Source organism: Leopardus geoffroyi, chromosome D1, assembly GCF_018350155.1.
Source record: "Leopardus geoffroyi isolate Oge1 chromosome D1, O.geoffroyi_Oge1_pat1.0, whole genome shotgun sequence".
Classification (NCBI taxonomy): domain Eukaryota; kingdom Metazoa; phylum Chordata; class Mammalia; order Carnivora; family Felidae; genus Leopardus; species Leopardus geoffroyi.
In genome coordinates this window covers 6,164,756-6,181,398 of record NC_059329.1, presented here as the reverse complement: position 1 = coordinate 6,181,398, position 16,643 = coordinate 6,164,756, and the positions used below count along the sequence as shown (strand labels likewise).

The 16,643-nt window shown below is 41.9% G+C and overlaps 1 protein-coding gene across 4 annotated transcripts in view; it reads right to left on the bottom strand.

The window, feature by feature from the left end:
- The window catches only part of ELMOD1 (ELMO domain containing 1), a 67,001-nt gene that overhangs the window by 35,718 nt on the left and 14,640 nt on the right, over nucleotides 1-16,643 (bottom strand). For all 4 annotated transcript variants that reach the window (XM_045482670.1, XM_045482671.1, XM_045482668.1 and 1 more), the window contains one exon: nucleotides 6,186-6,283. In XM_045482670.1, the coding sequence (XP_045338626.1) occupies nucleotides 6,186-6,202 (17 nt within the window). In that variant the 5' untranslated portion in view covers nucleotides 6,203-6,283. Of the gene's footprint in view, nucleotides 1-6,185; nucleotides 6,284-16,643 lie in introns of those variants that run through there.

Here is a 16,643-nt window from a genome sequence, read left to right as displayed (position 1 = left end):
ATGATCTCACAGTTCGTGAGTTCAAGCCCCACGTCGGGCTCTGTGCTGACAGCTCGGAACCTGGAGCCTGTTTCAGATTCTGTGTCTCCCTCTCTCTGACCCTCCCCTGTTCATGCTCTCTCTCTGTTTCAAAAATAAATAAACATTAAAAAAAAAAGAAAAAAAAAAAAGAAAAATTTTAGAAAAAAATATTCTATTGAGGTTCCTAACTAGGGCTACTGGCAGTCAATTGGGAATTAACTTGTCAATAGGGGTTTGGCCTAGTAAATGGGCCTCTCTCTACAATGAGCTTCCTAGTAGCAAGAGAAACTGGAGTAGATTTGATGTATGAACTGGTAATAGTAAATCACAAAGAAACTATTTGTGGGCCCTTAGAAGAACAAGAATAATTCCCCGCCTTGAACAGCGGTGAGACCCAGTGCTCCGTCTGGCAGGTGGGTCCCCTGGTCTTTTCCATCATTGTTTATCTGAAGAGATAACACTGCCTTTGAAAAGTAGTGGGTATAAACTTATCATGGATTGGCACTATTTCAAATTCTATTGCTACAGCAAAGGGCACTGTTTTTACTTTCCAGGGAAATTTTATCTGAGGGCGTAGAGACCAAGAGCAGACGGAGGGATAACTAAAACAATACTGGGGCGCCTGGGTGGCTCAGTCGATTAAGCGGCCGATTTCTGCTCAGGTCATGATCTCGCGGTTTGTGAGTTCGAGCCCCGCGTCGGGCTCTGTGCTGACGGCTGGGAGCCTGGAGCCTGCTTCGGATTCTGTGTCTCCCTCTCTCTCTGCCCCTCCCCCACTCATGCTCTGTCTCTCTCTGTCTCAAAAATAAATTAAATATTAAAAAAAATGAAAACAATAAATAATGGCTTATCCTTTTTTCATTTCAAAGAAAAGGAGGCATGGGCTTATCTTGATTTATTGATGACTCACTAGTCTATAAAAATTTGATGCTTAGGGGCGCCTGGGTGGCGCAGTCGGTTAAGCGTCCGACTTCATCCAGGTCACGATCTCGCGGTCCGTGAGTTCGAGCCCCGCGTCAGGCTCTGGGCTGATGGCTCAGAGCCTGGAGCCTGTTTCCGATTCTGTGTCATCCTCTCTCTCTACCCCTCCCCCGTTCATGCTCTGTCTCTCTCTGTCCCAAAAATAAATAAACGTTGAAAAAAAAATTAAAAAAAAAATGTGATGCTTAAATACATACATTTTATAAAACTTATTTATTTTTTTTTATAAAACTTATTTTTAAGATTCAGATTTTTTGTTTTTCTGTTTGGAGAATACTTATATTGACTTATTTATAAGGCAATCAACAAACACATTATACTTTGACATTTAAAAAGCATTTTTAAAAAGAAACTAAAAAGACTATTTAAACATAATCTCAAATATAAACTTTTATTGTAGATAAAAATATTTTAAAGAGAACGAAAATTAAATCTATAAATAAAAGAAAGTCATCATCCATAATAGGCCTCAAAATGTTCTAGAGGGGAGAAGGAGTGGGCCTGTTACTGTTATGGATTCACTGCATAAGAGAATTTTTAAGTGTAGTAACCGTCAGGAGCAGGGTAGAGGATGTTCTCAGTATTATGAATAAATTAATTTCTGTTGAGTTAAAGACCTAGAGTAGTTGCAGGAAAGAGATTAGCAATGAATCGGTGGGGGGAAAAATGACAGATGGTCACTGAAAGGTAGTTTACAGATACAAAACGAGAAGACAGGCTGGGCAGGACAGGACAGGGCGTGGCAGGGGGGAAGAAGGGAATGTGAGTCAAGAGCTTAGTTTCACTGCAAATCACATGCCATCCCTGTCCACAAAGAACTTCCAGTCTGGTAAGGAAAATGACCGTAAAAACAAGAACAGTGTGACAGTCCTCTCCAAGAAATCGCCCAGAGTGTTAGTTAGAGAGGCAAAGGAGAGAAAGTACCTTCCTCTGAGACTGGATGGGGAAAGCCCACCCCTGCTGACCTGATCATCCTAATAAGGAGGCAAAAACAATGGGGAACATGAGGGCGCCCCCCCCCCCCCACTTCGGAACAAAAGACAAACATACCAGAGTTAAGGAAGTGAAATTCAAACTGACACTGAGTATCCCTGGCCTCATGCTCTGGATGACGAGCTTCATGAAAGTGAAGTGGCCCAAGGGGTGGCCTTGAAAATCTCACCCACAGGAAACTGCCTAGAACACCTTTCAGGCTAACATATTTCAACAAGGGTGTGGAAACAGTTTGTTGTTGCTGTTTTGTTTTAGCGCAGGGAAGAAAATAATTTAAAATATGTGTGTGTGTAGGTGCACATGTGTGTGTGCTTGTGTGCGCACGTCATATGCGTGCGTGCATATTTATGTACATACGTATATGGTGACATGCATGCGTGTCGGCGATCACAGTCCTTCTTACTTGTGACTCCTGTGTCCATGGGCCTAGCACATTCTCCCTAGCAAGTGGTAGGTTCCTTTAGAGCAGAGGCCACCTCGTGTTTCCTGTCATATCCCCCACAATGCCTCACCACAGGCACACATGAGGGCGATGCAGAAACGGTGAGAAACAGCTTTGAGGTCAGGCGGGCCTCGTTCAAATTATCTGTGTGCCCCTGGATGAGGTACTTCACCTTGCGAAGCCTTCTTGCCCTGCTCTGTACTGTGGGATAGCGATTCGTACTTTATTACAATTGTAATAAAGAGAAAGTAAGAATTAAAAATGTGGTACAGTACTGGAATTATTAGCAGTATGAGCTCACTAAATGAATCAGTGGACGGAGATACTAATCAAGTGTGAATGACTTAAAAAACCAATTTACAGTATTTTTTGCTAATTGGGAGCCTTTATTTACCTAATGACGGCAGCAAAATACTCTTTGTTCCCCTCAGTTGCTTTACAGTCAGGACTTGGGTGTAACTTTGTTTTATTTCTCAAAAGTTCTCCCAAGAAGGTGGGAGTGTGACGAATACATTCTTTCCCTGTCTTCTGCCCAAGGAAGGAAGGTACGCAGTGAAGTCCACAGCCAAGAAAGTGAGACCCTGAGGCTGGGATAGTTGGAAGCAATCATTTTTATGGGGTGACTTAAAAGATTCCCTTGGGGCGCCTGGGTGGCTCAGCATCTGACTCTTGATTTCGGCTTAGGTCATGATCCCACAGTTGCTGAGATTGAGCACCACATTGGGCTCTGTGCTGGCAGCATGGAGCCTGCTTGGGATTCTCTCTCTTCCTCTCTCTCTGCCCCTCCTCCCCTCAAAATAAATAAACTTAAAAGATTCCCTTTATTAGAAAATTTCAAAATTAATACTGTTCTGATTACTGTAAAAAACATAATTTCAGTAAGCCATCCCTGTTAATAAAATATGTAAACTAAACCCTAAGCCTCAGTTCTGTTTGGGGCTCAAAAAGTGCCCCCTCTTTTTCTGATCACACATAAACACACTTTCTTCTCCATTTTATCTTTGTATTTTTTTAATGCAGACCATGGCTAAAAGTCACTGAGAGACCACGGGCTACTTATCCATTACCCTGTATCTACTCTTACTTTAATTTAAAATACACCCTTCAGCTTGCTATACTAATCCTGGAGCATTTATTTCTAATATATAATATTTTTTTAATCAAATATTTTCTCCACTCTGTATTGCTCTAAGTGGTACACCATTAATAGATCCGATTGCAGCAGTGAGCTAGAAGGAGCGGAGTTGGGTACCATGTAACTTACATGTGGATTAAAATCCATTTTTTCCACAGCTCGGTTTAAGATTAACCTCGTTTCTTCTGGAGCTATAGCTGCAGTGTTTCATTCTAGAACAACTCAGAGGTTGACAGATTAACCACTCTGTGGGCTTTTAAATAATGCTGAATGCTTCTCAGAATCAGTTCCTTATTCTGCATAATGTATTGCTGAGCTCAGGAATAAATGCCTAATTTGTTCAGGCTATGCTTACATAACCTCTTTGGTTCAAGTGAAAAGATTGTCAAAATTGCACCACATCTGTGGGAGGGGACTACAGTGGGGAGAAAAGGCAATCTAAATGACCCGATAGGGTTTGCAATTCAGGGTTATTACTCCTTGCCCTGTTGCCCTTCCAGATTCCATAAACACCAACGTATAATGAATACGCACACATTATAACTTACTAAGAAGCATTAAAAACACAAACGAAGGTCAAAAGCAACGATCAACTAAGGACGGCAGTGATCGAGTTTCCTTTTATGACTTCAAAACCAAAGGTCAATGAAAATCCTCAAGTTTCTTTCTTGATACGTAATCTGTTACCCTAGCTTCAGTGTCATATAAATAATTGATATCAGGTAATATGTATAAAATATGTGTCCCGTTAACAGAGAAGAATTTATATCAGAACACCTAAGTGACTGCAACGTGCCAGTTCTGTTATTCTTGGCACTGGCCTGTGTGAAGTTACAGCAGATTCTTACCACGCCACATCTCAATCTCAAACACTAATTGTAAAATACTCCAGTCTCTTCTAAACCCAGTGTTGCAGCTATTCAGCGTAAAACTAACAGAAACAAGTGCTACCATTTCTCCCGAAATGGCTGGTTTTGAGGCTGCTCAAGTTTTTCTAAAGTAAGAGCCTGAAGAGGAAATCCTACTAGTACTGTCAGTCTTGCCACAGACGTCATCACTATCATCTCCCCCTTTTCAAAAGGAGCTCCTGACCTCTCAGCTCCGTGTAACCCGAAAGCTTTCTACAACGAAAAGACACCATGTTTACATTCAGGAGGGTTTCCTAAATACCAATTTTTCGTGAATGTGTAAACAGGTGGGTTAATTCCCATGGCAACCAAAACCATGTCAGGTCAGTGCTCTGCTGGCCCATGTCCTAGTGCTTTTTCAAGTACTGTCCCTTTGCACAGCTGAGATACACAGGCTGAGGACTATTCTGTACAGTCAGTCGAAACCTAATGCCTGTAAACGGTTTAATAGTGACCTCCTGAGAGCTTACATACTTCTAAGACCCCACCAAAACAGTGAGTTGCACACAAAGTGATGTAGGTGTTCCAGACACAGTGATGCAACCAAAATCAGTGAGGAAAAGGAAATCGTAAATGGCAGCCACTGGAAGAAACCATTTTCTCAAAGAATTAAGCCCACCAGGGGCCAGAAAGTGTAATAGAGGTAGCCCATCTTGGAGAAAAGAAACTCAATCTTCTGGGAAGTGTGTACTGCTTTCTAACTTTGGGGGCCAGAATAACTTTGGAGACTATTTGGTCATATTTTAATAAGATGTAAAATTTCTCTGGGAATTTCATTAGATTGTGAATGGCAGTTAAATACTCGTCAAAATAATTATAATCATAGGTCCAGCCAAATGGCTTTCAAAACAAAACAGTATCACCTCACAACGCACCAGCATAGATGTTACTCTATACAGCACAATCTTGAGGGAACCAATGGTTAATGTAGATTTCAGAGGCATCAGGAGTCAGGAGGAACAAAAGCTTAGAATTTTTTTTTTTTTTTTAACCAAAAAGGAACATTTGAAAATGCCCGCATGGATGGCCAGCCAACCAAAATTTAAATTAAGGGATATTTAAAATTACTTTTTCTCAGGGGCGCCTGGGTGGCGCAGTCGGTTAGGCGTCCGACTTCAGCCAGGTCACGATCTCGCGGTCCATGAGTTCGAGCCCCGCGTCGGGCTCTGGGCTGGTGGCTCAGAGCCTGGAGCCTGTTTCCAATTCTGTGTCTCCCTCTCTCTCTGCCCCTCCCCCGTTCATGCTCTGTCTCTCTCTGTCCCAAAAATGAATAAAAACGTTGAAAAAAAAAATTAAAAAAAAAAATAAATAAAAAAAAAAAATAAAATTACTTTTTCTCAGGAAAATAATTCTATACAAATTATATTGACTACTTGGCTACTAATCCCTCAAACGTCATCCTAAATGCTTTAGAGACACATGGCATCCAGGTCGTCCAAAGCACACCTGCCCCAGGCTTTGACGCCTGTGCTGGCTTACGGTCTTGTGTCACGTCCTGCTGCTAAGTACTCCGTCGTATTGGTTTGCAGACGGGGTAGCCGAGGAACCCGTGACCAAATTATTCTTAGCCAAAATACAATACTGTTTGATGCAATCCTAAGAGACCTGGATATAGGATCCCAAATGGTGAACAGGAATATTATCCTAATTGGGAAGGAAGTTTCTCCATTTTAGAGAGCTCAACCAGGGAACCATAAATACTTACCGCAGGAAGTGCTTCATTGTGCCGGTTTTGATTAGGTGTTATCCACACTGTCCTCAAGGAGCTGCTTCCAAATTTGCCTTTGTCAGCGTAAGTGTCCGCTGTGGGAACAAATTTAATATATTTACTATTAATGGAGCTGGAAATCCCAAACCTGAGATTTCTGCTTACCATAGTAAGCAGACAGAAAGCACCCAGAACATTATCAACTGAACTGCTCACATAGCAATCCAGTTTGGTGGATGGAGATCATAGCCAAAGGCTTTTACTTTGTAATGACATAATTAGCCTTTCATTGTAAGTCCCTTGATGGGGAAATAATTAGTTTCATAAACAGTCTCTTCAATAGTAAGATTTTTCTCTATTTTGGGCATTGTTCCTGTATTTTTAAAATTTATCTTACTTTTACTTTTTTTTTTTAAGTAGGCTCCACGCTCAATGTGGGACTTGAACTCACAACCCTGAGATCAAGAGTCGGGTGCTCTACTGACTGAGCCAGCCAGGTGTCCCTGTTCCTATATTCTGAAGAACAGTATTTGTAAGAAAAATAGAAATGAAGAATCATATTATCCTAATTTTTTTAGAATCATATTATCCATAATTATCCTAATTTCCAGATATTTGGTAATCTTTTTTTTTTTTATTTTTTTTTTAATGTTTTTATTTATTTTTGAGACAGAGAGAGACAGAGCATGAACGGGGGAGGGTCAGAGAGAGAGGGAGACACAGAATCGGAAGCAGGCTCCAGGCTCTGAGCCATCAGCCCAGAGCCCGACGCGGGGCTCGAACTCACGGACCGCGAGATCGTGACCTGGCTGAAGTCGGACGCTTAACCGACTGCGCCACCCAGGCGCCCCAATATTTGGTAATCTTAAATCTGGCAACCTCAGCCTTCCAGAAGTACAACTTGAAAATAATTAGAAGCAACTGGTAACGTCTTTAAGCTAAAAATCAGATGTTAAAGAGCCAAGCCCTCCAAACAAATGAATCCTATGTCCCCGGCCCTGTTCTGCTTTTTTTTTTTTTTTTTTTTTTTTTTTGCACTGTGAACGAAACCGTGAGATTTTCTATTTGTCTAGCCATTTCCAGTTTCCAGTTTGCTTTCACAAAGTCTGCAGAGCATTGGTTTTCTTCCCCCCACAAGGAGGAAGCGCAGTTTCAAGTCAGGATGAGACAGAAAGGTAGAGACCAGAGAAGAGAGTGGCTGGAAGCCACAGAGAGAAGAGAGGAGTGGAGCCCCAGCTGCCCCGGCCAGGCAGGCGAGGAGCTGAGTGTACAGATGGTGGCTGAGGGCGGAGACACAACGACCGGCCAGGACAGTCTGGGAATGTGGGCAGCTCAGACCGAAGAAGAGCCAGGTGTTTCTTTAATACGTATGCTTCTGTAGCTGTTCCGTGAATGCTTGAAAAAAAAGTGTCTGCACATCAGCTTAAGATTGTGGTTGCTTCTGGGAGGGGAGGGCAGGGTTTAGGACTGGGGAAAAGGCCACTGGGGGAAAATGACCTTCAACTTCAAGTGTTTTATTTCTTAACATAGATCTGAGGTAAAACAAAGCAGAAAAACATTGGCTTATTTTGGGTGGTGGGAAGATACATTAGTCTCTGTGCTTTTTGTGGTTTCTAAAAATGGATCCAGTTTTTCTGAAAAATTGTTAGTACTCACCCAGAGCCCAGATCATGGGTGTGCATATAGTTTACAATAAAGGGAACCAGGGCTCCTTGGAGAAATGGCTGATTCTAGGGCTGGGGTAAGGAATATTCAAGATGAGCCTGAAATGTCTTGTGCCAGAAAGTAAGGGAGTGCTCAAAAGAAATCGAGGATATATCAAATAAACACAGGAGCCAACTGAAAAGCTCCCAATGGCCAAAGCTGGAACCACTTAAGTAACAAAATATTGGATTATTGCCCAAAGTATAAAATAAATACCCATGATTGCACACTGATATAAATAAATGACTGAATAAATAAGTTGGGGAGAATATATAAATCTCTTGCACCAACGGATTCCAAATCGTTTGTGTAGATACTCTGCCCTCAAGGAGGTGGAGCCTGTCAACCCCTTAAATGTAGGCAGGCCACAGTGACTCCTTGAGTACAAAATAGAAAGGTGGGGGGGGGGGTGGGAGGGAATCAGTAACTTTGCACTAGAGAAACCTGACAAACACTACCTCAGCTAGGTGAGCAAGGTTAACATCATGGCGACAAGTCATGTTGACATTATGTACCCTGAATATGATGCAAGAAAATGGCAACGAAAAAGACCTCTGTGGTCTTCCTCCTCCAAACTTACAACCTGGTCTAATCATGCTAGAAACATCAAATTCTTACTGAGGGATACTCCACAAAATACCCAACTAATACTCATCATAACTCCCAAGATCACCAAAAAGAAGGAAAGTCTGAGAGACTGTCATGGCCAAGGGGTACCGAAGGAGGCATGGCTAAGTGTAATGTGGTATCCTGGATGGAATCTTGAAACAGAAAAAGGACATTAGGTTACAAACTAAAGACAGTGGGGGCACCTGGCTGGCTCAGACAGAAAAGCGTGTTATTCTTGATCTCAGGGTTGTGAGGTTGATCCCCATGTTGGGTGTAGAGATTACTAAAAAGTGAATAAACATAGGGGCTCCTAGCTGGCCCAGTCAGTTACGCTCTGACTTTGGCTGAGGTCGTGGTCTCATTGGTTTGTGAGTCAGTGAGTTTGAGCCCTGCGTCGGGCTCTGCACTGGTGGTGTGAGCCTGCTTGGGATTCTCTCCCTCACCCTCTCTCTCTCTCTCTCTCTCTCTCTGCCCCTTCCCCACTTGCACTCCCTCTCTTTCAAAATAAATAAATAACCTAAAAAAAAAAAAAAAAAAAAACCCAAGGCATTAAGAAGGCCATGTTCTCTTCTGGAAGCTCTAGGAGAGAATCTGTCCCCTTGCCTTTAAAAAAAAAAAAAAAAAAAAGAATAAACTTAAAAGAAAAACCAAAAAACTAAGGAAATCTGAATAGCATGGCTTTAGTTAATAATTAGGTTTTTTTTTTTTTTTCAACGTGTATTTATTTTTGGGACAGAGAGAGACAGAGCATGAACGGGGGAGGGGCAGAGAGAGAGGGAGACACAGAATCGGAAACAGGCTCCAGGCTCTGAGCCATCAGCCCAGAGCCCGACGCGGGGCTCGAACTCACGGACCGCGAGATCGTGACCTGGCTGAAGTCGGACGCTTAACCGACTGCGCCACCCAGGCGCCCCAATAATTAGGTATTAATACTGGTTCATTAGTTGTGACAAATGGATCATACTAATGTAACATGTTAACAATAGGGAATACTGGGTGTCAATATAAGGGAACTCTGTACTATCCTCGTAACTTTTCTATAAATCTAATGCTATACTAAAACTTAAACAATATTAGTGCCAACTCCGCTCTAGACACAGAGTTAGGTACTAGGGATATAGGTGAACATGTGGGGCATGGGTTCCATTTTCCAGCCCCAATGGCCTTGAGGGAGGCAGAAGAGAAGACAATATAGAGAAACAAATAGGTACTTAACCACAATATTACAAGCAGAAATAGGTGCTGTGTTCGTGAGTATGAGAGATATCTACCTTAGATGGAGGGGTCAGGGGTTCTCCAGACAACACATGCAAAGTCCCAGAAGCAAGAGAATACACAATGTGTAGATGGGAATGTTCTATATGACCTGGTTGTGCTCGGTGAGAGGGACAGGTAAAAAGGGATGACAAGAAAGTCTCAAATCATCGAAGGCTTTGTAAGCAATTTTGAAGACATTCAAACCTTATCCCATGAGCAGTGGTGAACTATTGAAAGTTTTCAAACTGAGATGTGACACAATCAGACTTGTAGTTAAAAAAAAAAAAATAGTATGGAGAATAAATTAGATTGTGGTAGAATTATAGATAGGGGCACCAGTTAGAGGGTTGTTAACATTAAAGATAATAATGGTAGGTTAAGGCAATGGACAGAGATAGAAATGTGATGATATCGGAGCGATATTTAGGAGGTAAAATCAAGAGGACTTTTGTTAATTTACTGATTAGGGAATATTAGTGAAAGAAAAGGAGTCGTCAAACATTATGCCTATCTCTATGCGTAGAGAGTAGACTCACTAAGAGAAGAATTCTGGAGATGCAGATCTGAGGGTCTGGGTGTATTTAGGGGTCTTTGGGGCATTTTGAACTTGCAGGGTCAAGTGGTAGTGTGGATATATGTGGATCTGAAAGTCAAGAGAGAAATCCTGGTTGGAGACAAAGATTTGGGCTTCCTCAGCATATAGATGGTAATTAAAACCACAACCCAAAAGGAAATAGTAAATAAATACTATATACAACATCTGTTTCTTATAACAATAGTTGTCATTAAGGTAATATATTAGGACGGTCATACTACTAAAGAAATAAAGAATGAAATACATTTCAGAAAGATTTTGTGAAAATAAAAATATATCCTTAAATGGTTTAATTTCAGTTATCTAGAAAAGTGGTTTATCTAAAAAAATGTCATAAGGACGTGGGATAAGTGAAATATTATAATAATTCAGCTTCCTGTTCTCTACATAAGTCTTCCTGAATTTACCCATTTAAAAAAAAAAACCCTTTTGAATTTTTATGTGCTAGCATCATGCTGGGTTAATACAATATAGTTTAATGCTACAAGGGAGATTTACCACATAAGGGAAAATTCACAAATATGTCACATGCTGGTTAAGAGCACATTCACAAATATGGCGCATGCTGGTTAAGAGCACAAGTTTTGGAGACAGAGTTCATCTCTGGGATCTACCACTAACTAAGTGACTTTAGACGATTTGTTTAACCTCTCCAGGGTTTAGTTTTCACCCTCTTAAGTGGGGCAAGAAATTAATAACTACCTTGTATGGTTGTACTAAGGATTGAATGAACCAAAGCATGTAAGGTGCTTAGCACAGTGACAGGTATATAACATGCACTCAATGAGTTGGTACTCATTACTATTAATATTTTACTTATTATTTATCAAATTCTATTAAATACTAATAAGTTAAATATTTATTAAATTATCTTCTAAAATAAAAGGTCATTTTGTTAAGTGAAGAATCACTGAAGGGACTTTTTAAATTTTATTTATTTTTTTATATTAAATATAATTATCAAATTGGTTTCCATACAACACCCAGTGCTCATCCCAACAGGTGCCCTCCTCAATGCCCCTCACCCACTTTTCCCTCTCCCTCACCTCCCATCAACCCTCAGTTTGTTCTCAGTATTTAAGAGTCTCTTATGGTTTGCCTCCCTCCCTCTCTTTAACTTTTTTTTCCCCTTCCCCTCCCCCATGGTCTTCTGTTAAGTTTCTCAGGATCCACGTATGAGCGAGAACGTATGGTATCTGTCTTTCTCTGTATGACTTATTTCACTTAGCATAATACCTTCCAGTTCCATCCATGTTGCTGCAAATGGCCAGATTTCATTCTTCCTCACTGCCAAGTAGTATTCCATTGTATATATAAAACACATCTTCTTTATCCATTCGTCAGTTGATGGACATTTAGGCTCTTTCCATAATTTGGCGACTGTTGAAAGTGCTGCTATAAACATTGGGGTACAAGTGCCCCTATGCATCAGCACTCCTGTATCCCTGGGGTAAATTCCTAGCAGTGCTACTGCTGGGTCATAGGGTAGGTCTATTTTTAATTTTTTGAGGAACCTCCACACTGTTTTCCAGAGCGGCTGCACCAGTTTGCATTCCCACCAACAGTGCAAGAGGGTTCCCGTTTCTCCACATCCTTCCAGCACCTATAGTCTCCTGATTTGTTCATTTTGGCCACTCTGACTGGCGTGAGGTGGTATCTCAGTGTGGTTTTGATTTGTATTTCCCTGATGAGGAGTGATGTTGAGCATCTTTTCATGTGCCTGTTGGCCCTCTGGCTGTCTCCTTTAGAGAAGTGTCTATTCACGTTGAAGGGACTGTTTAGATAAATCCTGGCAAGTTGTAACCTGAACTGGGCCACCGACAGTGGTGGTGGAGAGAAGTGCACTGAAGTGGGAAATATTCAGAAGGTAGAATCAACTGGACTTACGGGTTGGACGGGAAAAGTGAAGGGATGGAAAAATAACAATTAGTTCCAATTATCTGCCCCCAAAACAGAAGACAAAGACGATTAGTTCTAATTATGTGTCCCCCAAAAAGGAAACACCAAAAATGGCTTTGAGTGGAAAGCTTGTGTAAATGCTGTTTAACTCACTGCTTGCTGTGTATTCATTCAATAACCTCGCTAAATGTTTCATCTAAAAAAAAATTACTGGTTACTTTATTTTTTTAAATCCAGCTTTGTTTTAAAGGAGGCACACTTGCCAATGGCCTATTTGCTGTTAAGTAGACAATCTGTGCGAATGGTAGGAGCGTGCAACAGATAGTTTGGCGTGCAAAGTATGATACTCTGAGCCACTGTGATTTAAGAAAATGTCTTTTGAGTTGCTTTTCCCTGAGTGGTACTGAGTTAACCGATTCCTCTGTTGCCAAAGCAGCATTTTTTTCGAGTGCTGGACAGGGCCAGAGAGGTCAGGGAGACTTGGAGGCTGCTTCTGATGTGCACAGCGTTCTAACAAAACAGCAGCTCGGAGAGACTTCCCAAGTATTTTACACACATGCCTGTTGACCTTCACTCAATTAATGAAGGCACGTGTCTTGTTTGTATCCGTCTCACTAATTGAAAAACATTGATATTCACTCTTCTGTTTACTTCAGATTTATTCAGGTGTTACTTATGTAAAGTTTGCCCTGTTTTGGTCAGATGTGAGCTCCAATGCCACCTGTTTCCCTGGGTGCAAGGACAGTGTGGGGACTGCTCTGTGTGCCGTCTCTTCCCTGAAACTGCCTCTCGAGAGGGGCGTGTAACCAGGTGGACACCAGGATTACCTGCTGTATTTAAATCTCTCCTCCTGTAATGAGGTGATGTGCTCTGTGTTTCTTTCCCCTCTGGACTGCATGCCCCTCTCGGGCCCCAGGGAAGCCCCAAGGCCTGATACAGTGCCTGGCACACTGGAGGCTCAGTATGGATTTGTTGGGAGGAACCCTGTACCCTTCTAGAGAAATGCGTGTCTTTAACAGCACTATTCCGTAACAGCACTCATAAACGAAAAATGTCCCCACTGGAAGAAAAAGAAAACCCCTTAGATTTTTTTTTTAAACCAAAATAAACAATATGACCATAATCCTGGGTCTCCTAATCTTCCGTTTACGTGCAGTGATTCGTCTCCACGAGTGTGAGGACACTGCCCTGACCCGCTCCGCAGGGAAGGATCGGATGACTGTGCCCCATGCATCAAACACCTCCAGAGATCAGGTGACACTTCAGTGCTGTGTGTGGGCTTAGGTTCCTCTGTACCTTTATTTTCCAGCTGGGAAGAAAGGGACGGCAGGCGTGGTCTGCAGCTTTGAAAACTCATCGTCTCTTCTGGTATCAAAGAACCTGCTGCGGCCCCTTTGAGCGAAAAACCTCCTAGGCTCTTTGTAGAGTACCTCGGGGTGACCCTGCCTCTTAGAAACCGACCTCTCTATTGAGTATCACAGGGACTGAATTAGACACTCAACTAGAGGGAACAGAAACACCTTCTTTAAAGTCATAATCCCTACATGAGACAAAAAAAAAACGACATATGTAGCCTTCAAATTCTAACTGACTGAATCCCCTATAACAACCCAAAATGCTTGTGGGCTCATATTTATGTGTAAATAAAAGACAATCCACAAAGTAAACAGTGCTCCACTCTCAATAATTTCCCTAATTTGGGGTCATCCTAGTTTTTTTTTTTTAAATGTTGTATGGAACACATTTAAGAAATAAAATTTAATTTAAAAATGTAATGTCAGCGTAAAGTCTTGTGGCTGGCTAACATTTACCAAGTGCTTACCGTGCACCAGGCAGTATTCGAGGAGCTTTGTTTGTATCAGCTTACCTCACAGTCACTCTATGCAGTGAATAATAGTGTCTCCATTTTACAGTTGGGAAAGTCGAGGCACACAGAGGTGAAGCAGCTTTCCGTGGTCACACAGCTACTACTTACTGGCAGAGCTGGGATTCCCAACCCCGCAGCGTGGCTCCTGAGACGCTATTAATCACTCCCCTGTGCTGCCTCTGGAAACCACGGAGGGAAAATTCTGGACTGACTTAAGATTGAAAGAAATGAACAGCACATTCAATTCCAGCTAAAGTGCAGAGCTGGGGATAATCAAGGCCTGGATGTCCATCTGCACACGAAAACTTAGTGTTCCTCTGGGAGTGAGCTAGGGGACTCTTGAATATAAGCGTCACTCCTGCACTAAAGACCACCCCGTTTCCTTTCCTGAGGCAAATACACTGCAGATCTGAAAGTTTCCCAATGAGAACCTTTTATGGGAAGTTACACAACAGAGCTCCAAAGGGTGGGTTTTATAGTCTTTCCTGAGACCACATTTCCAAGGACATCTGAATCCTTGGTAGTATAATTCTGAAGTAACTAGCAGTAAAAGTACCCTTCCCCTCAAAGTCAACCTAGAGCTCCCTTGGGGAAAATCCAATGAAATGCAAGCTCGGGCCAGACTGCCATTTGCTGTGGTGATTTCACTCTCCCCAAATTATTCTTTGAGTTATTGATCAGCGAGACACGGTCCTCAAATCAGCATTTTCTCTTGGTTTGCTTTCGGTCTACCTCTGTATGTTTTAGTTTCCACCTTGCAGATGAAGATATTTGTTTACTGTTTGTTTGTTTTTTTGCTGCACATAAAATCTGTGTAATGGTTGGTAAAATATTCCAAATCTACCCAGGAGGTATATACTAACTTGAACGAGTTTTCTTGATGTCACTGAAAAACAAAATAAGTTCCATTCCCCTTTAGAGTTCCCTAACTGCTTCTTGTTGTTTTCTTTTCACGCTACAACACAACTAAGGAGAAAAAAAATCAATCAAACGGGTCAATCTCAAAATATGTCATTATAATCAGGAGATGAAAACACATTCCACTACCCTTCCCCCCAACCCAGAGTGGATTTAAAAGACAAAGTTTTTTTTATCAGTAGTGAAAAAAAAGTCCATTTAGCATTTGAGGGAGGGGGGATATCCCCCACTTTAACCCTGCAGATGGTAAGTTCAAGGTCAGCGGTATGGAAATCATTTGCCACTGATTTAATTTCCTCACTGTGAGCTTTTCTTCTCATTTCAGATGAGAGAAGAAAACAATGGCACATTGGACGGTAAGGTCCAGAAATACTAAGTTTTATAGTTTTCTCCCCTAAAAATACGATTGATCAAAAGCCACTTTGGGTATCAGAAGAAAGCCTAAGGTTAATTTGGTTCAATTTCGTTTATTATGTGTCCTTATTATATTATGTCACTTTACATATTTTCTAAAAGTAGTTGAGAAAATTTTCCTGATGACAATAATAAACTCCAAATAAATGATCTTAACCTATGGGGAAATTTCCATTTCCCTCTTGAATGGTCTCAGAGTGTGCTACTTGTGCTCTGCTGAAGTCCAATGAAATCACAGTGGTGACATCCCTGCATCAGTCAAGGAAAGATTTGGGACTCTGGCAGAAAGAAATACGGGCCCCTCTTTTCCACCCTTTCTTCCGCTTTGGCGGAAGACCTGTATGTCTAGGTGGGGAAGGTAAGCGGAGGAGAAGGGTTTGAAGCTCAGGTGGTTTTAAGATATAACCACTTCAGAATTGCTCCCAAACAGGCACGTCTCTGTGGGATCACAGGCAAGGGCAGTGAGGGCTGGGAATAAGGAGTGGCTGCTAAGCCACCTGCCGTGTGTGGGGCTGGGCTCTGGCTGAGCCCACCCACGAAACACAAGGACGTGGAGGTCAGTCTTCTTAAATCTGGTGGGCCAAGTATCAGACCCAAATGAGGTGAATAAATAGGTCTGAATTAGCAAGTTCAGGTAGTGGCTAAGTTTCCATCATGCTTCCTACTTGACAAGTCCTAAGAAGCACTGTGTCAGTGCGAGGGAGCCCTGGACAGATGAGGGAGTCAGTCTTCAGAGGATAGAACATAGTCACCATGTGGAATAGGAAGGGAGGTGGGGGGGGGGGCGAGGATTGGCAGGGGAGGGAAGAGAAAGGAAAGAAAAATTTCTAAGGCTATTTTTGAGCATTTGAAACATGTATAACGTGCAGTTTTTGACTTTATTACAGGTATGCAGATGAGAGAGAGCAAGCAATATGAAAATTCACCACCCTGGAAAAGTGACAAATCTTTCAGATTACATTTCACACATGCTGTCCAGCATGCCACGTTAGAGGTATAACGCTCATGCATAACATTCTCCCTGAGGCCACATTCCAGAACTTTCCTCCTCTATTGCTTAGCTTGAAAAGTGCTCTGCTGACACTCATGAAAATGACAACTAGGAAGGTTTTCTTTCCCCTTCTTCAGGAATAAAACACTCATCCAGGGTTTATTTTCGTGATTTATGGCAATGGAGGCCCCTGCCAGCCAC